At 41.8% G+C, this 19,868-nt stretch overlaps 2 protein-coding genes across 3 annotated transcripts; both read left to right on the top strand.

Moving 5' to 3' along the window:
* The first annotated feature begins 1,402 nt into the window (after positions 1–1,402).
* Positions 1,403–14,146, top strand: oga (O-GlcNAcase). 2 transcript variants are annotated; one of them, XM_063875619.1, is made up of 19 exons: positions 1,403–1,948; positions 2,733–2,784; positions 2,888–2,985; positions 3,143–3,273; positions 3,528–3,699; positions 3,785–3,883; positions 3,980–4,264; positions 4,377–4,535; positions 4,693–4,883; positions 5,061–5,324; positions 5,418–5,621; positions 6,057–6,231; positions 7,691–7,744; positions 9,178–9,263; positions 10,319–10,423; positions 10,735–10,826; positions 10,912–11,104; positions 11,195–11,354; positions 11,630–14,146. In XM_063875619.1, exons 1-19 carry the CDS (start codon positions 1,783–1,785, stop codon positions 11,764–11,766), a joined length of 2,823 nt encoding a protein of 940 aa, XP_063731689.1. In that variant the 5' UTR covers positions 1,403–1,782; the 3' UTR covers positions 11,767–14,146. The 2 variants fall into 2 exon arrangements, with proteins under 2 accessions (XP_063731689.1, XP_063731690.1); XM_063875620.1 differs by lacking the exon at positions 7,691–7,744 and having other exon boundaries at positions 1,405–1,948.
* A 610-nt stretch (positions 14,147–14,756) lies between these two features.
* On the top strand, positions 14,757–19,792 carry npm3 (nucleophosmin/nucleoplasmin, 3). Its single transcript, XM_063875447.1, has 5 exons — positions 14,757–14,967; positions 15,132–15,217; positions 15,375–15,494; positions 15,933–16,026; positions 19,601–19,792. Exons 1-5 carry the CDS (start codon positions 14,892–14,894, stop codon positions 19,708–19,710), a joined length of 486 nt encoding a protein of 161 aa, XP_063731517.1. The 5' UTR covers positions 14,757–14,891; the 3' UTR covers positions 19,711–19,792.
* Positions 19,793–19,868: the final 76 nt, after the last annotated feature.

The following is a 19,868-nucleotide window of genomic DNA, read 5'->3' as shown; positions in this document are numbered from 1 at the left end:
GCTGGCATGCAAAATACCTGAGCCCTGTACCTGGCTTACCTAAATGGATGGCACGTACAATTGATGTAAACGCTGAAAGTTTTGAAAATTGTTACTTGTATTGTATTTGAATGCGAGGCAAAACTGTCCGAGGTGCACCTCTCTAATCTTTGAGATTAACTCTCAACCAGTAGTCGACATCACTGTGGAAACATTTGATGCTGATAGAAGCAGCAAATTTAGATTAGCTAAATAGTGCATACATTTGTCACGTTAGTGACGCAAACAAAGATACAGTGAGTATTTCCACATTTGCTCTGCTTATTAATTTCTGCCTGATTTGAAACTCAAGTCAAACCTTACAATATGCTACGTCTCTGTTGGTGTTGGTATTCTCCAATCTTTCACATCTTTCATACATCAGTCTTGTGCAACTTAAAATATTATGGATAAAATTCAACTTTTGAATGACATTAATTTTACCTATTCCAATGTGTCTATTATCCACTTTACATCTTGCACACTTTGGCAGTATTGGCAGCTCAAGGTTCAAGGGTTTTTATTGTTATAAAAAGCTCTTCGCCATGCAGTATTTACACAGCAACTTCTTCAGATATTGCATTCTCTAGATATTAATCAAATCTTTGCTTATCCTTGTATGATATTAATATCTGAAAGGGGTAATTTGGGTTTACTATAATGGTTTTCTGCCACAAAGAACAGCATATTTTAATGGAAGGATTCATGGTGTACGCTGTGAAAGGGGTCTTTAATAGAGCAAGGTAATGCACATGACGCTTGCTCTGGGGACTTCCTTGCTTTTTCAAAAGTTCCTGGTAATTATGGGAAACATTTATTTGGATATACCCTGATGATTAACAACAAAGCCGGTGTGTTTTGCTGACGGGAAAGACAGACGGGCTGTGATCATAACAGACGTGCAGCGCCTCCCCTTTTGAATCGTTGGAGCTCAGCAACACTCCTAATATGGACTGGAATCTAAAGATCTTGGAACGCTGTTGAGATGTTTAACACATTCAATGAGAAGAGCAATTCAGAATATTCATTATATGAGCCTGTGCTGCATGTTCAGGAAATCAGCGACAGTAAAAGTCCAGGCTCATTTAAAACTCATTGAGGTTAAATAACCACAACCAAGTTAGTCCGACTACTTTTCTTTGGTCGTATAGGACCATGTATCGCAATAAAGACATGTAGTACAAATGCAAAGGGTGTCATTTTAACTAAGCAATGAACTGCCCCTTAGTGGCTGTTGTATGGTGACACAAAGACACAGGTTTACATTGATAACGTTGTCCACTTGTGGATAATTTAGCATCGCTAAGTAGAAGAGTCATCTATCTCTTCCACATTTTAACATCTTTGTAATGTTTTGTCACTCATCCAGTTTCGACTGGTGTAATCCAGTTCTGTGAGCATGCGCACTCGGTGTAAACAGGAAGAACCGAGTGGAAACCAGGGCACATCTACAATCAAGAGAAGAAAATGATCGGACAAATACGAACGCAAACCTTGTTTTACATTATATATAAACCAACATATGCCACTTAATGATAATCTCGATTATAATTTGTAGAAGCAATCGCTAACTTTTCGATAATTTTGAAAGGCGTGTTGTTCCGTACCTTAGCTAACGTTAAACGCCAGACAGACAGCAGCACGATTTATTTCCTGCAGGTAATGCTCAGCGAGTCTGTGTGCTAAACTACAGACAAACAAATAACTCGGTGCTCTTAAGTGTTGGGAATTCGGTGCCTTACACCGAGGCAAATCTCTATAACAATGGTTCAAAAAGATAAGATGCTGGAGACGCCTCAAGTTGACGGTGAGCCTAGCCCCAGCCCAGTCTCCGGAGAGGCTTGTGCAGAGGCCCCTGTCCCGGTGGAAGAGTCCGGCATAGGAGTCGAACCGACGGGCCAAAGAAAATTCATCTGCGGAGTCGTGGAAGGTAATGTTGAATATTGGCTGAACCAATCAAAATCGACCCTTGGTCAAGAGGTGATGTGGGCATAAAATGACCTAGGCGTTATTGCGCAACCCTATATTGCAGAATGACAACAATGAATTTGGATCTGCATACTTATCATAGGGCATCCACATGCTGCAGCAGCCCTGCTGAGTGGAGGAGAGCATGGTTGTCACCAATTGGAAATTACAAGCCATTACTGTACAATCAGATAACGCTTGGAAATCAATTGTCAGTAATCCATTGTGAATTGTCTTAAGTACACAAGGGGTGTTTTAATGTACAGTATATGTAACAAGCCATTATATTTGCAGATATAGTCAACATTGGCATACGTTGTTCATAGATATTTCAGGCTGACAGTTGTGATCTTTAATTAATGTCATAAGACATAGGCTGAATAATAATTAGTTTTACAGTGATATAGTATTTGTGTGGTTTGCCTTCCTGCCAAACGGAATCAGTACCTGCATTATAAGACATCGTTTTGGCCCTTTTACAAGTGAACGTAAGATGTCAATTTTTCATATTGTTTTGACAATACATTGAGAAACCTGTAGATTTGTTAGTCTGACAAACGGCAACAGTCTGAATAAGCACAACATTCATGTCCAATTCAAAGTCAACTTTATTGTCAATCTTTCAGTTTACACTTCAATTCCGGCCTACACCTCATGTATACTTCGAGTGGTATTGCATCCGAACTTGCTCTAAAATGTAGTTTAATATCAGCTCTGCAGTCTGAATGTATGTTTTGCTAACGCAGGCTTCTACGGTCGACCATGGACAATGGAACAGAGGAAAGAGTTGTTCAGAAGGTATGATGAACCTTGATAATTCATTCTTAATCTAATACCCATAATATTACAGATATATGATTTGAGTTATTCTAATAAATATGTACAACTTTGCATTTCACAGGCAGCAGAAATGGGGACTGAACACATACCTTTATGCTCCCAAAGATGATTACAAACACAGAATGTTCTGGAGAGAGATGTACTCAGTGGAAGAAGCAGGTGACTACTCAAAACAGATCTTGTGATCATCTTGCTTAGGCCAAGGCAAAAGAGTAATGCCTATTTATTTGAGTTTAAGGGCATTCTGCATATTCATAATGTGTCATAATGGCACAATAGTGCATTGTGTGATTTTTATTTTTGATTTAACTCCTAGAACAACTCATGACTTTAATTGGTGCTGCTAAGGAGCATGGGATAGAGTTCATCTATGCCATTTCCCCCGGGCTGGATATCACCTTCTCCAATCAGAAGGAGGTTACTGCGTTAAAGAGGAAACTCGATCAGGTATTGCAACGTTTTGTATGGCAGTAGTATAACCAATGTGTCAAACTCTTAAGATCTTGTTCCAGGGCTGAGTCCTTACTGCTGCATGTCATCCTGTCTCCCCACATGTCTAATATGTCTCTATCAAATAAGACAAAAATGCTGAAAAAATAAACCCCAAGATTTGTTCATGTCATCAAATGTTCCATGGATGTTACCCTCTGCATCATTATGTAAATATTTAATGGTCACCAATGCCTGTCTCTCCCCCCCAGGTTACTCACTTCGGCTGCAAGTCCTTTGCCTTACTTTTTGACGACATTGACCACAACATGTGCCCTGCTGACAAAGAGGTGTTCAGCTCATTTGCACACGCTCAGGTTTCCATTACAAATGAAATCTACCAGTACCTGGGAGAGCCCGAATCTTTTCTTTTCTGCCCCACAGGTACATCAGTTTTATTGCCGAATACTTTTAAGGTTTTTATACAATTGTTTTTTGTCTACTGATTTATTCATTATTATTTATTTAGAGTACTGTGGAACATTCTGCTACCCAAATGTCCATCAGTCCCCATACCTCCACACAGTAGGAGAGAAGCTACTCCCTGGCATTGAAGTGCTATGGACAGGTGAGACAGCTTCCTGTCAACAGAACAACACCATTACCACACAGTTATGCATGTCAGAGTAGTAGAAATAACACTGGATTGTGTTCTTTTCTGCAGGCCCCAAGGTGGTGTCCAAAGATATCACAGTGGAGTCAATCGAGGAGGTGTCAAAGATCCTAGGAAGAGCCCCTGTGATCTGGGACAACATTCACGCAAATGATTATGACCAGAAGAGGCTTTTCTTGGGGCCGTACAAGGGCCGCTCCACAGAGCTCATCCCCAGACTAAAGGGAGTCCTCACGAACCCTAACTGCGAGTTTGAGTCCAACTTTGTTCCGATCCACACTCTGGCCACCTGGTACAAGTCTAATATGAACGGGGTGCGCAAGGATGTGGTGATGAGTGAGTATGATCCAAAACGACTTTACTTGGATGGAGGAACACTGTGATACCTCTGCATCTGTTTATAACGCTGTCCATTCTGTCTGTGTTCCTCCATCTTATCATTGTCCAGCGGATGGCGAGGACAGCACAGTGTCCATCCAGATCAAGTTGGAGAATGAAGGCAGTGATGAAGAACTGGAGACAGACATGCTCTACAGCCCACAGCTTGCTCTCAAACTGGCTCTCACAGAATGGCTAGGGGACTTTGTTGTGCCTCATCAATACAACAGTGAGAGCAGTGCCATTATTATATCTTATCTGTATGCTAATGACATATCAAGCAGTAATACTTGTAATACACTCACAGTGCGTTGGCATTGATGGCCTGACATGATAATCTGGTGACTGAAGAACACGTTGCAGTTAGGCTTAACTTTGTCTTTCAGGCCGACAGGTGCCTCAGAGTGGAGCCAAAAGCACCGCCATCGACGTGACATCCATGGCTGCTCCCTCGCTCTGCTCTTCCACAACAGTCACGACTGTGTTCCAGCAACCCATCATGTCTCCAGCCATGCCGCCACTCTGTCTGGATCCACTGTCACACCCCTTGGCAAAAAGACCTCAGGAAATAGAGGAGGTGAGGTTTATTATTTACTGAAGTAGCACGGAAAGAGTTGTTTTTTCCAGAAATGTGTTTGTCATTCATTCAGTTCAGAATTACATAATGGGCTTTTTTTTTTTAAACGAGGAGGGAAACTTGGCTTTAAGATAAGCATCTGAATATTTTAAGTGTGTCTTCCCTGCTTCTGTGCAGGTGGAGGTGGAGAAGAAGGATTCAGACGAGGAGCCCATGGAGATGGTGGTTGAGAAGCTAGATGAGCTTGAGCAGGAAGTACAAACCGACCCAGAGGAGAAGCAGGTCGGTCCCATCTTAGCCGAGGACCTGAAACCCATGGATACAGACAAGGAGAGTCTGACGGAGTCGAAGTCCCCTGAAGGGTCCATCCAGGAGGACCTTGGGAGTGATATCGCCCCTATGCAGACAGATGATCTGCTCAAACAAGTTCCTCAAGAATTTGTAAGTTTCCTTTACACATCTGCAATTGAAAGCAAAAATAAATTAGTATTCCCTTCAAAGTCACTTTTTTTTTACCCTGGTATGTGTCCGCAGGAGTTGTTTTTGCCCGGGCCCGACGAGAAGCCCCTGTTCAGCGCGGAGCCCCTCACACTCGACGACCTTAGCCTGCTGGCAGAGCTCTTCTACCTGCCTTACGAACACGGACCCAAAGCCGTGCAGATGCTGAAGGAGTTCAACTGGCTGAGAGCCAACAGCAGCGTCGTCAGCGTCAACTGCAAGAGAAAGGAAACGGAAAAGGTTGGTTAATGCATTCCAATAAACACACACTGTTTGGAGGAAGAGGTCTTTCCGATAAAAACAAGATAATTATTGACTGCACCGGCCTGTGATAGTGCTGGTTGTTGAAAACAAAATGGTGGATGTGTACTACCCATACTGCCCATTGGGTGGTGTGGTTATTATAGTGGATGGAGTGCAGTGTGTTGTGTGTAGGTCCCTTTCCCCTACTGAACCATTTTCTCAAGGATATTCTGACATGTACTAAGCACAGGTATAATATAACAAAATAATATATGCACAAAATTGTCACGGTGACTTTTATTAAACGCAAACATCTGAATGTGCGTTTTTACTATGACATGTCAAACATTCTGCTTCACAAAAAAGTTTTTAGTGCTATCGGTATTTTTTATTTATCACGTGTCCCTATTCCCAATCACTCTGTTCGATCAGGTCGCAGAATGGCAATCAAGGGCCGAGAAGTTTGAGGACATGTGCTGCTCAGTCATCCATATGTTCACACGGCTGTCCAATTCAGCAAACCACACCATCCTATACGACCTCTACCCGTACATCTGGGACATCAAGAGCATCATTTCTATGGTCAAGTCTTTTGTCCAGTGGCTAGGTATGTATGAAGGAAACCATAAGGCACTTACTCATTGAGGCAGTTACAGTAGCAATAGTCTGATCCAGGCTTTATTTACTCACACATATTTACGCACAAATAACTAAGTCAGCTTTAAAAAAAAACAAATTACATAAAGATAAAGCACTTTAATTGTTAACTGCATTGATTATGCCGGAGTGCGAAACTATGTAGTTTAATTCATTATAACTATTTTACATATATGGCACAGTCTGCATACAGACTGTCATTTTACTGATGAAAGACTTAGAGCTGCTAAAGATCTAAAGCCAGAACCTGTAGACATGGTGAAGATGAGGCTAGAACCACCAGGTTTTATTATAGATCAGCTTAGCAGAGATCTGGATAGTTGCATCACATATCAATAGTTAGGATTCTATTCATTCATTATACATATGTTGAATTTTTTTTTTTCTTCTGACTGAATGCCGCTTGCACTGCTAGCATCCTCATGTATTCCGAGCTGCCCGATCCCGGCGATATCTGAACTCGGTCTCTGTGGCAAACGTTGCAGCAGGGTTACTGCTGCTTGCTGTGTATCCCGTAACATCAATGCTGCATTCCCACACAGACACACATGCTTCCATTCATCTGTCTGTGGGGACCGGAGCCAGAGGGAAGCTCCTGCCAGCCCCCCCCCCCCCCACACATCCCGTCCCTCCATGCCCTAGCGCGCACGCGAGCTTGGAGAGCAAGTTGACTGACTGTGGAAGGCCATTCTGGTGCATAAACAGGAATATCAGAAATAGTCACAGTTTGATTCAGCTGCTTTTTAACACAAAGCATATGAATATATTACAGCCTCATGGGTTAGTCTCTATAATGAAGCTGTACTCTGAATTGTTCGCTCAATCTGTATCAGTGTGGGCCACATCACCTCCTTCTCTCCCTATCCCTTCAGACTGTCTTTCATTCTTAAAGATGGTGCGCAGTGATGCAGTTTGAGTGACAGTCAGTCTTGTGATAACATCTCCATGTTTTTTGGAGTGTTCTTTTGAGTAGTCTGAAGCACCAGCGTGGCCTGTAGTAAACCCCCCTGTAACCCAGTTTCATTCACAGGTTTCTGTCCTACATGGTAAAGCTGAGGACTCTAGCCCACAGTACACAGCAGGCAGCAAACCCGCACTGACCAAACCACATCAAATTTCCACCACTGGGTCTAATGCATTAGTGTAGGGATTGAATCACTCTAGCAACACTGAGGAAATCAAGTGCCGCATTAAAAGAGGTAGCTTTTTGAATATTCCTCTTGATAACTGCAGTGTCATTCAGTGCCTAACGGATGACTTCTGCTGTTGCTATTATCAGGTTTTACATACATATGCTTTCCCCTCGTAGTAGCTCTGCAGCCGGCACTTAGTCGCAACCTCCCTGGTTATTGTACTGAGAACACTTACTAATAACCTTTTCTACTGTTTTCTCCCTTCACTATGTACAGATGGAAGAATCCACAGTACAAGTTTCTACTGCTATTGGATCGACAGTGGCAGATGTATGCACAGTGCAAGCGTCGTGTCCTTTTTTTTTTAGAGGATTTGCGTAGTTTATTGTTTTGTTTTTTTACTAGATTTTAAAATGTTACATATTGTTTTGGAGGAAATGAAGCAGCCCTCCGGATGAAGTCACATTTTGCGCAGCGATTTAGCTTTGAATCTTAAGTTTTAACTCTAAATTTCTCTCTTTGGCAGCACCTCTCTAACTTGTGTTTTTGTTTCTGTAGGTAGGCCTAGAGAAATGTGTCAGAGCTGCCTGATGCACCTACTCAAGGGAATTTTACACTTGGCTTTTAAGTGTAACTATGACACAAGATTTAGATCCTACTATGGGACATTTCTGAATGTGTCGCTGCGTTAAGTGTGCTCACACATAGGCTGGACATTGCCAGAACAAAACTTCCATCTTTCCTGCACAACTGTGTTTCTGTTAAGGCAATACAGTCTGAATATAATCTTGTGGAAGCAAACCTCAAAGAGGTCATCCTTTTGTCCCATTTGCGGTTTTTAGTCCTGGTAAGCAAGTTCAGAGTTCCTTCCCGTGGGTGCATCTGCGTGCTGTGCTGTGTCAGTTCATCACAGGAAATGTCTGAAGTATCAGGGTGAGGTTGATATGAAAAGCACTTTTATGTGCCCTTCCCGCGCGCTGCATTTGTCTGGTCACATGACAGGGCTTCTCATCAACCATGGTTAGACTTTGTAAGCACAAAAAAAACTGTACAGACTTTTAAAGAGCCCTATGTGCTTTAGATATACACTTCTCTCTCTATATGCTTGGACGCTGCAGTGCATATTTGGTCTGTCTGTGTCCTTTAGTAGCAGGCTGAGGCCTTTTAACAGATGAAATGTTCATACTACCTCTTATGTCTTCCTGGTTTGAGGACTCATGCTCCCCAGTCATGTGACGAGGCAGATAAGATGAGAATGTGACTTCACACGGGGTGCTAAAATGAGTGGGGTGACGGCAGCTGAAGCTTACTAATGCAGACGATAGACAATATGGGTTTCAGTTCTGATGGTCTGTATAACCTTAAGGAAGTCAGTCAGGTTTACTGAGACACCAAGGGCGCTGAACTGCACTTAATTCTGGTCTCTCATTGGTTTTGGGAGAGCGTGCGTTCCTCACTGCACCATTTATTAAGACCGACACAAAGAATTTAAGTTGCATTGATATCTTGGACCTGATATCTCCTTGGAAACACGTAAGCTTTAGTTGCTTCAGCCCCATTTCATCATAATGTTTCCTCTGAAGAAGTTTATTCCAAATTAGGTCCTTTTTTATGTTTTAATGAATAACACCAAATAGATTTATTTATATGGATTATGTTATTAGATACATATGACCCCGTTCCTACCCATTTCCCCAGTCCCTTCATCTGTCAGAGAGCCCCATCCTGTGGTAACAATGTCCGCTTGGCTCTGCTCCTAACAGGGTGTCGTAGTCAGTCCTCAGCACAGTTCCTTAGAGGAGACCAAGAACCCTGGGCCTTTAGGGGAGGTCTAGCAGGAGAGTTCCAGGTATCTAATGCACTGAACTTACAGTTATCTAATGGAAAAAAAGAGTGTTGTCAGCAAAGACGACAATGGTAATATGTGTGTAGGTATGAAGGGCTTTGGTCTGTCCAAGGTGAGCTGATAGTAATGGGTCGGGCTTCATAACAACCTGGCTCCATCCCCTTCACTTGTTCTGAAAAATAAGAGTTCATGCCCAGTTATTATTTTGGGTAATTGTCAGTCTGTTGGAGTGAATTGAAACCCAAACTAACCATATAGGTAACAGCCACACTTTCGCCTGGCATTTAATGATGGATTAATTTGAATTTCTTTCAGCGACTGCCCAAGGAGATGCTGCTTTTCCCTCGCGCAAGCAGCGCAAGCGAGCATGGCTAGGTTTTATTTTTATGACATCTCATTTCTTTGCAGGAAAAGCACAACAGCCAACCTTTTGCAAGCGCACGCACAAGCATCGCAGCGCACGCGGGTACGCAAGCAGTGTTTGCAAAGGGGAAAACTCCATGATCAAATACACACTAAAGTATCTCTACCCTTGGAGACTAGCAAGACTCACAATGGCAACTAATATGCCACTAAATCACTCAGATAGCTCAATTTGCGTAATTTGGATTTTTTTCCTGGAGTTTTCTCTGCCTCTCTGCGCCAGCATCATTATTTTTCTCAACAGGAGGGTCCTGCGCAGCGAAATATTGCGATGTCTTACAAAAGGGAAAGGAGCATCTCCTTCAGACAGTAACACCTTAGCCAGACCAAAACACCAGCCTTGTTTTATTATAATTGAAAAGTAAATATGTATGTGCTGTTTTTGCTATGTTCCACTACAAAAAATAAGAAAGGTGTGATGTTTGTTGTTGTTGTCCACTGTCAGATCAAGAAGAAACGTCAGTTCATATATTCATCTTGTGTTTTTTAACTATACTTGTCATCCGAAGCGCTTTGCTCTCTTCTGTAGTTCCTTTTGATTTGATAGTGGCTCAACTGTAGCAAATGCACAGCGAGGCAATCAGCCGCAGCAGCACACCGCCCGAAACTGAACCCGTTTCTTTTGATACCCACAGAGATTGTTGCCAATAGAAGCGGCAAACGATCTTTTTTACCAACCTCCACCTTCAATGCCAACCTCCAAAACCTATACTATAAGGCCATACTTTCCCAAGGATGAGGTAAGACTTGTTTGTGTTTCGTCGTACCCTTTTTTTATTGTAGGTTTTAACAACATCATAAGCAAAATGTATGGATGCTGAAATCATGTTGGCCATTTCATGGTATTCCCAGCAGTAGTGGCCTAGTTAAAGTTGTGATTGCTTTGGACTTAATGTGCCTACATGCTGTGCGCAACTGCTATTATAGTATTTGCTGTATGTAAAGGCAACTTAATGTATGTATTTCCAACACATTTACATTTTCTGGGCATAGCTTCTTTATTATATCTAATTTCTTGAAGTAACCACTGTACCTGTCTTTATTTTTGCAGACTGCGATTTATAAAATCTGTAAAGAAATGTACTCTGAAGGAATGGCAGATGAACCGGTCTCTGAGGAGGATCCTGACCTCATAGGAGACAGGTAAAACCATTAAAGCATGGACTTCAGTTTTCCCCTGCAGTGCAAACAACATCGCTGACTAAGTCCTTGCTGTTTGTTCACACAGGTTAGTAGGAGGTCTCCTGTCATTGAGCTCTGACTACGGGTTTGTGTTGGAGGATGATGAAGGGATCTGCGGATATGCTCTTGGCACTGTGGACGTCCAGCCCTTTGTGAAAAATTGCAAGATGAGCTGGATTCCATTCATGCAGGAGAAATACCTCAAACCTGACTGTCAGAAGGACCTCTCAGAGGCAGAGGTAGGATCTTTATCCGTCTCTCTCACTGTCATAGCATCTGGAGCACTGGGGACACGGTTGTTGAGCGCTACTGTCCCTTTCTGTCTGTAGAAAATGATGCTGAGTTTCCATGAAGAAGAAGAGGGTCTTCCAGACTCTTTCCTCTCCAACTTCCCCTCCCTCATCAAGGTTGACATTCATGCCAAGGTCACTGACCCCAGTGTGGCAAAAAGCATGATGGGATGTCTTCTATCTTCTCTTAAGGCCAATGGTAGGTGGCGGTCATCCTACGTTTTTAAAGCAATGTTCTTCACCTAAACTTGTACTAGCTACAGAAATTAATTATTGGTAGTTATTAACCATGTTGGTAATAGGTGTCAGAACATGTAATCTCGCATTCTAGCACAACTAAAACCTTTCTAAAAGAGGGAGAGGCTTTAAGCTATCAAAGCTTGGATATAAATAATCTCTTCGTCCTGTCACAGAAGTCTTGATCCAATTTGGGATTTTTTTATTTGACTAAGATGTCATCTCTGTTTCTTCCAGGGTCTCTTGGTGCGTTCTGTCAGGTCCGGCAGACTGATAAGAGAATGTTGGACTTCTACGGTAAGCTGGGATGCTTTGAAGTGGCCAAAATGGAGGGCTTTCCCAAAGACGTCATCATTATGGGACGCAGTCTATGAAGAAATGTCCTGCTGAAGTAACAGACTGACAGAGAGGCAGCAAGACTACGTGGCTCATGCTACCTTCATGAGAAAAAAAACTTCCATGATGATTTTATACTTCATTACCATTTGGGCAAGCCCTCATAAAACCTCTTTTTAGGATTTGTGTACAGAAGCACACCGGTGACACACACAGATTCCTTGCGCTGCCCTTAAATGTTACGGCTCTGGTTGATCAGCTGATCCGAAGCTAGGCAGAGGAGCTATCTGTAATCAGTTGATTTGAGCCAACATGGAAGAGTGGCACTCCAGCAATGATTGCGGAGTCCCACTTCTCATATACCTGCAGGAGGCAGGAAGTGAAATAACATAACATAAGCCTTTTTCTAATTTAATCCAAGTAATCACTACATGGATATTGCCCGCATTCCCTAATGCAAAGTGTCTGTATCTAAAACGGAGGCAGCGTTGTGAAATGAGGGCGGCCTATATCTCAGGTAGTGTCTTACTATCCCTGCACCGTTTTCCCAGCTTTAAAACAGTAAAGTAACACAGCCGTCAACATATGTAGGACACCTTTGCACAGGATGTGGAGTGTTGTGCAAGAGGTTGCCTTTCATCATCACATCATGGTATTTCCAGTTGCTCCACAATGGATTTGGAGAAAGATGCCTTTCAAGTCGTTTGTTTCTATCAAAATGATGGGAAATGCTAAATCTGCACACGCAATAGGTGGGAAATTGTAAAATAGTTGGGGTTTATCGACAGACCCTTCATGAAAGATTATCCCAGACCAGCAAGAGGAGGTATATTTGTTGAGGTTGTTAAAGACTCAACCAGGAGTTCCTCTGAATTCTCTTCAGTGCTGAAAGACATGGGGAAAGCAAAACAAGAGCTTTCACAGATTTACAAACTTCAGCCTAATAATGTTCAGCACTTAGCTTGTGGCCATTTTGTTATATAATTCTTTTTGCATATTTCCCTTTAAGCTATTGCCTTTTGGTTCATTGCCTTTGGATTTTAGGTTAATATCGCAGAAACCAGTGTCTTCTGTTTTAGGCTCTCTAACATGTATCAGATATAGTAGGGTGATTTTAGGACATTGGTATTGCTCAAATTCCAGAAATGTTTACTGTCACTGACAGTCTCATGTCTCAGAGATAGTCCTGTTTCATCAAGTTATATCAAATTCACTGAAGTTAAGTACTTACGTTTGATGAGAATTTACTCAACATTTGTTGATCGCAGCACCCTGTTGGACCAAAATTGTAATATTCTGATTCTGATATCAACAACAACAAACACACAGTTTAACTGGCACCTAACCCTAACCCTGCATTGAAATAAATTAGTTAAAATAAGATCCTATAGACTTGAAGGTGTTTACCCTCCCACTGTTGTGAAGCTACTCAGTTTTATTTTTTTAACCACTCATTTCAAAACTGACTCAAAAGCACTCCTGAATAGGTTCAAGAGATATGCTGTAAAATTATCTTTAATAATAGACAATAATGAATTTACAGCTTCCATCCCTCCCCGCTTTGTTTTTTACCCTGCATACTCCAAAATGAATGTCTTAGTGAGCAGTATGCTGTCACCAAAGCGGCACTGATTCTCACACTATTGAGCTTTGGAATTTGGGAGTCGACGCAGAAATTCCTAGGCCTTCTTCCTATCCCTTAAATGAATGTTTTATATTCTGACTCATTTCCCATTTGTTTTTGTAAATCTTGTGTAGTTTAAAATAAAATAAAAAAGCACTTGGAATATAGATAGGGGTGTTCTGTTGGTTTCACAAGGATCTTCAGTTGCTCTTCAGTAGCTGCCTGCCAATGTGATGTTTTGATACTGCGTACATTTATAATGTGCATGAGGTGTATTTGGATTTGCCGTGGCGGTCATTAGAATAACCTCATGTTGTGCTTCATGGAGGAAGAAGCATGCCACTCCCCTCTATGAGCATGACACTGTAGTCCGTAGACAGTCTGTAAACACTGTCAATCATAAAGTGTTATTCTTTTGTATAGCGTTATTGAAATGGTGGCTCACTTTCTGTTGTCCTTTAAGGAAACCAAAGTGCTGGCCTTGTTCCATCGCCCTGTCCTGTACAGCCATCAGATGTGACACTCACCAACGGGTCTGCTCTTTGTCTTCTGAAACAGCAGCAGAATTTCCCCTCTTCTTTTAAAATGTTTTATTTTGCAGTCGTTCGATGCTCGCGCTTTCTTCTCTGCCATCAGGTTTTGATAGAAAGGGGCTGTTTTAGGGAAAGGGCTCCTTATGTACATTTTGATTATCTGAGTTAAGGGTTGGGAGGTTCATAAAAGTGTCTGTTTACCAATGTAATATTTGTATGTAAGATACATAAGATTCAGAACTAATAAACCATAATAAGTTCCTTTGTTTGTTTGTGTCATTTGTATTGTACACATTGTTCTGCTTGCATGTCTGGACTGTGTCTGGCTCTAATGAAAACGTTTGTCTGTCCTCATACATGTTTGGCATTATTAACCAGAACGAAATATCAGGTTTAATATCCCTTTTTTTATATTACAAAGCGGTTTGAACATAAACCTTGACATTGGATGTATGTTGTTATAAGGGTCATTCCAGAATTGGAGGACATTTTGACGTCAACATTTGAAAAAACTGAATCCTTTATTTTCTATTTTTTTGTTATGTATTTTATAAAAACTGGTAGTAAAGCATCGCAAAAATGATTTGGCCAGCTCAGCCTTTCTATTAGATATTTTATTTGTTGCTTTTCAACAGCGCTCAATGGGGGCTAGAACTTTCAAATCAATAGCAATGACCTTCAGATACACAAAAAAGGAATTCAAAATGTGGGAAAATGTAATCTAGCTTGTAAAATACATCGATTTTTGTTTATTGAGTGGTATTAGAAAACTTTTCCAAATAACAGTACAATTGTTTCTATAATTGTATCTAATTGTTTCTCGCGTAAATTAGCAGCATAGACTCAATCTCAAATACATCCCTGAAAAAAAACCTGACCAAGCCATGGCGCACAGTTATGACGCGTCACGAAGTCTAGTAGTCTGCGACTCGCTTGTTTCTCTCGTGCGGTGTTAATTTCGCTCCAAAGTTTTCACAGCAAACGTAATTTGTGTGTTTACTAAAAAATGTCTTGCCACGACGAAGACTGCACAACGGATCACGGACTAGCTGGTCAATCAAAGCTGGAGAGCTTCCTGTTCAGTGAGTCCATTTAAATCCAGTTTATCCTCTGCTGGCGTACACGTGGGTTTCGCCTGTGACTGAACAGCCCGCTTTAATAAGTCTATATTTCTGCCGGTGCACTCGCTTGCATGAAATCATTAAAACTGTGACTTAATCATCCTTCCTTTTTACGTGTCTTCCAGGCTGTGAGCTGTCCTCTAAAGTGCCTTTCTACACTTTCCAAGGAGATGAAGAGGACGACATGGAGCATTTCCTTGAACTCAGAACAGTATGTACAATTCTGTTTGTATAACCAGAATCACTACAGAAAAGTTTGCATCTGATGCTGTGAAACCATACTTGTGCCTTTTTTTGGTCAGGTAAAACCTACTAAGATCTTTTTTTGAATTATTGAAATAAGTGAATTATTTGTTTCATTCTGACAGATTTGTCTGGGAGAGGGTGCAAAGGAGGAGAGTAATGTGGTGGAGGTGACAGCCATGAACCACCAAGGGAAGACTGTGTCAGTGCCCATCGCCAACCTCCACATCAACTGCCTTCCCATGGTACAGTAAGGCCTTTTCTCTACATGCAGGTTAAAGGGGTAGTTCAGATTTTAGTAGTGCATGCATGTCTGTCTGCACGCAACCAGTTGACAGGGGAGAATTACAGCACTCAAGCAAAGACAAGTACTGATTTCGTTGGATGTGGTTCTAGCGAACTTTAAAAAAAATCCTTATCTATATATATTTTGAGTATTTTTCACACCTTTATCTTGCCGTCAGACAGCCCGTTCAGATGGGCAACGGAAACCATATAGACTCCATTGCCAAAAAGATGTAATTGTATATTCCAGAATAGAGATGTTACTGGTCTACCACTGTGTGACTTTGTTGAATCCAAAATAAACCTTTTTAAAACCCCAACATTTTAGACCATCCATTTTTACTGTATGGCAAACATTGTAGAGATGTTTTACTCAACTTTTACCTTCTTTTCCTCAGGTGAGTCTGGGAGAGTTTGAGCTGAAAGCCCCATTGACCATCCGGCTAAAGGCTGGGACAGGACCAGTCACTGTCAGCGGGTTACACCTCATAGGTAACTACAACTCTTCTTTTTTAACACTCCCAATGCTTTGTTATACCGCTGGCTGTCTGTGCTTGTAAATGTTGGATCAAAATGTATCAGAAATGGATTAATATTATAATAGGAAGTAAAATCAAATGGTTACGTTAAATTATCTATCATCCAAAAGAACTGTCATTAAAAATAATGTTTTTTGACACCCATGACCCGTAACACCAGTACCGGTTCACCCAATACGCACACTACGCAAATTCATAGAGGCTCGCGCACGTCAGATTGCCAGTGATGCATGTGCATCAACGGCATCAGCAAGATGAAGTGGAGTTATCCCTCGGGGAGTGAAAAGAGAAAAAAGAAAGTGCATGAAAATGAACAGCAGCAACAGCAGTCAGGTAACTCTCCTCTCCGGGTGGGAGAGTGGGAGGGACGGGGCTAGTCCGTGTTTGACCTACATAACAGGGCGGTGAGCCCTGGGTGAACCCCGGACGGTCTCCGCGTGCGTCTTGCTAGCTTCTGTAATTTAAGTGTTATAGCAATCGCTCTGAGTGTAGTTACAACTGCACTTGTACAAAATGGAAAGTAATGGATACATATTTACTAAGACTGAATTTTGTTTGCTTGGATAGCCCACAGGCAAATATAGATGCAGATATATTAGTGAATAAATAAAACTCGTGAAATATTATGACAATGGTGCTAAATAATAATCTAAATCACCTACGTTTTAAGTATATGAAGGTAAAACAAGTGCAGTCAATTTGATGAAGCTGAATTAATGGTAGCCTGATATTTATTGTACAGGTGCTATGCTTAAGTTCCTAACAAGCAGCACAGAGTCCAGTCAGTCAGCCAGTGGAGGGACAGACCCAGATAAGACAGGCACAGATGAGCCACCTTCAACCAGCAGCAGCACAGGTCCAGTACAGCCACCGTTAAGTACGTGTGTACAGCAAGCATCAGAAGCTAGCTCAGACCCTAAAGCAACAGTCTCTGCTCCACCAAATGATCCAGCAGACTGGCCCCCAGTCTTAACGGACTGTATGCGGACTGAGTTAGTGCGCAGAGGTCCATTCAAGCCAGGAGTGGATTTTTCTTACCCCAAAGACAAGTCCAGAAGAGAGTTCCATCCAGGATTATTACAGAGATGGCTGTCAAATGGTGAAAAGGTTACCAGGAGCTGGCTTTCATACTCAGTGAAAAACAACGCTGTGTATTGTTTTTGCTGTAAACTCTTTTCCACAAAAAAACACAAAATAATAGGAGAAGTTGTTAATGACTGGTCAAATATCAACGCCATTCTGAAGCAGCATGAGGGTAGTCCTGAACACACAAGCAATATGATTAAGTGGAGAGAACTTGATCTGCGCTTAAGTCGTGGGAAAAACACTTGACCACATGGAAATGACAGCATTGGAGGCTGAAAGAAAGAGATGGCGAGATGTCCTTACACGCCTCATAAGTATCACACAGTCTCTAGCTGAAAGAAACCTAGCATTCAGAGGTTCATCAGATAAGGGAAACTAAAGAGGTTGAATTATTAGCTAAATTTGACCCTGTTTTGGAAAATCATGTCAGCAGAATTAAAGACGGAGAGACACATGCTCATTACCTTAGTAAGGACATACAGAATGAGCTGATACAGCTTGTGAGTGACAGGATTCTCACAACTATTGTGACCCAAGTAAGAGACTCAAAATACTTCTCCATTATCTTAGACTGTACACCTGACATTAGTCACCAGGAGCAGATGTCCATTATCCTCTTTAAAGGGACAGCCAGAGATAAAGGAGCACTTCCTCGGCTTTGTGAATGTTGAGGCTACAACTGGCTTAAGTCTGTCCACAGTCATCTTGGACAAGCTGACTGATCTGAAAATTCCATTTGACAATTGCAGGGGCAAGCCTATGACAATGGGGCCAATATGAAAGGTAAACACCAAGGAGTACAAGCCAGACTGTTGAGAATGAATCCCAGAGCTGTGTTTGTTCCATGTGGTGCACACACATTAAACCTCGTCATTGTAGATGCTGCCAAATCCTCCAAAGATGCTGTTGTTTTTTTTGGCTATGTACAAAAGCTGTTCACCTTTTGTGTGAACATAACAGTGAAGTCATGGACTGACACAAGATGGGAGAGCAGGCTTCAAAGTGTCCATGCAGTCAGGTGTCAGGCCTCTGAGATTCGAGAAGCCTTCCTGGAAGCCAGACAGAAGATTAATGATCCTGTGGCGAAAGTGGAGGCACAGTCACTTGTAGAGGAAGTTGGTTCTTACCGCTTCTTGATTTGCTGTGTAGTGTGGTGTGAGATACTTTCAAGAACAAATACAGTGAACAAGCTCCTCCAATCTGCTTCAATGCAGCTTGACCTAGCTGTGCAGTTAATCTCAAATGCAAAAGCCTCTCTCACTCAATTACCGGGACACTGGATTCTCAGATGCCCAGACGACAGCCAGAAGCATTTGTGAGGAAATTAATGTAGAAGCTGTTTTGAAGGACAAGAGGCTGAGAACCAGCAAAAAGCATTTTAGCTTTGAAGCACCTGATGAGCCAGTGGCTGATGCACTGCGGAATCTTGAGGTCAACTTCTTCAACATTGTGGTTGACTCCACAATAGCATCCATTGATGACGATTTGAAACTCTGAACCAGGTGAAGACTAAATATGGAGTAGTGCTGAACTTCAGCACTGCATGTCAGATGTCCAGTGACTCCTTAAAAGCTCAGTGTATGGAACTTGAGAAAAACTCTGACCTTCAACCAAGACTGTGACATCAGTGGAGTTGATCTGGCAAACGAAATCAAGAATTGACCTGACCTACCGTCGGCTAATATGACTGCCTTTGAGCTGCTTTCTTTCCTTTTGTGAGAAAAATCTGGAGGAACTCTATCCTAACCTTTGGATAGCCCTGAGAATTGCTGTCACTCTGCCTGTGACAGTTGCCTCAGCTGAGAGGAGCTTCAGTAAGTTAAAAATGATCAAAAACTATCTGAGATCTTCCATGTCGGAGTGGTTTGGCCATCATGAGCATCAACCATGATGTGGGGAAGCAAATATCATATGATGACATTATGGATGATTTTGCATCCAGAAAGTGCAGAAAGGGACACTTTTAATGGTGAGTAATTTGTTACACATTTAGTTCGATTTGATTTGGTCTGTATTTATTTTGAGTTAGACTAACAGGTGGCGACACGAGTGCAATATGTTTAAAGGGGGGATGAGTGGAAGCACTGGGTGTCAGGTGCGACTGTTCAGTTAAGAGGGCCCCTTAGCAGAATTTTGCCTAGGGCCCCATGGAGGTCTGAACCGGCTCTGCGTAACACTAATACAATGATGCATAGACCCAACTAAAAAAGTGGAATGCATTTTTGAATGAATTTGTTTCTGGTCAATATTGAAGGCGTGTATTGTTATTCGAATGATTTTAAAGGTTAGATTGTAACTGATTTTAAAATGAATTACTTGTAATAAATGTGTGCCGCTGCATCTCAACTGTGCATGAGGTCAATAAAAAGGGCAGATAAATCATTCTGACTTTCATCATTTAATAAAATAGTGATTTAACTTGGCCCTCTGCTCTTTTGCAGCTTCAGAGGTTGAAGAGTCGGATGTGTCTGATGAGGATGATGACGATGAGGAGGACGAGGATGAAGAGATCACCCCCATCAAACCAGCAAAGAAGAAGCAGAAGCAGTAGATGGAGAAGACCCTGTTAGATTTTGGAATGGCCCCCTCTCACACGCTGATGTGTTTTTTTTATTAAATACATTTTTTTTCTACTGGACACTCTTCTTATTCCACACAGCCAAATGAATTCTCAGTGTGATGGCAGCTGAACAACCTGGAGGAAGTGAC

This window comes from Eleginops maclovinus, chromosome 22, assembly GCF_036324505.1.
Source record: "Eleginops maclovinus isolate JMC-PN-2008 ecotype Puerto Natales chromosome 22, JC_Emac_rtc_rv5, whole genome shotgun sequence".
NCBI lineage: Eukaryota > Metazoa > Chordata > Actinopteri > Perciformes > Eleginopidae > Eleginops > Eleginops maclovinus.
Note: the sequence above shows the minus strand (reverse complement) of the source record. Positions and strands in the feature narration are given on the sequence as shown.

Coding starts and splice junctions, on each gene's coding strand:
- oga (XM_063875619.1), top strand. CDS start 1,783: ATGGTTCAAAAAGATAAGATGCTGGAGACGCCTCAAGTTGACGGTGAG. Junction 3,274..3,527: donor TAAAGAGGAAACTCGATCAG/GTATTGCAACGT, acceptor TCTCCCCCCCAG/GTTACTCACTTCGGCTGCAA. Junction 4,265..4,376: donor GCGCAAGGATGTGGTGATGA/GTGAGTATGATC, acceptor ATCATTGTCCAG/CGGATGGCGAGGACAGCACA.
- npm3 (XM_063875447.1), top strand. CDS start 14,892: ATGTCTTGCCACGACGAAGACTGCACAACGGATCACGGACTAGCTGGT. Junction 14,968..15,131: donor GCTGGAGAGCTTCCTGTTCA/GTGAGTCCATTT, acceptor CGTGTCTTCCAG/GCTGTGAGCTGTCCTCTAAA. Junction 15,218..15,374: donor ATTTCCTTGAACTCAGAACA/GTATGTACAATT, acceptor TCATTCTGACAG/ATTTGTCTGGGAGAGGGTGC.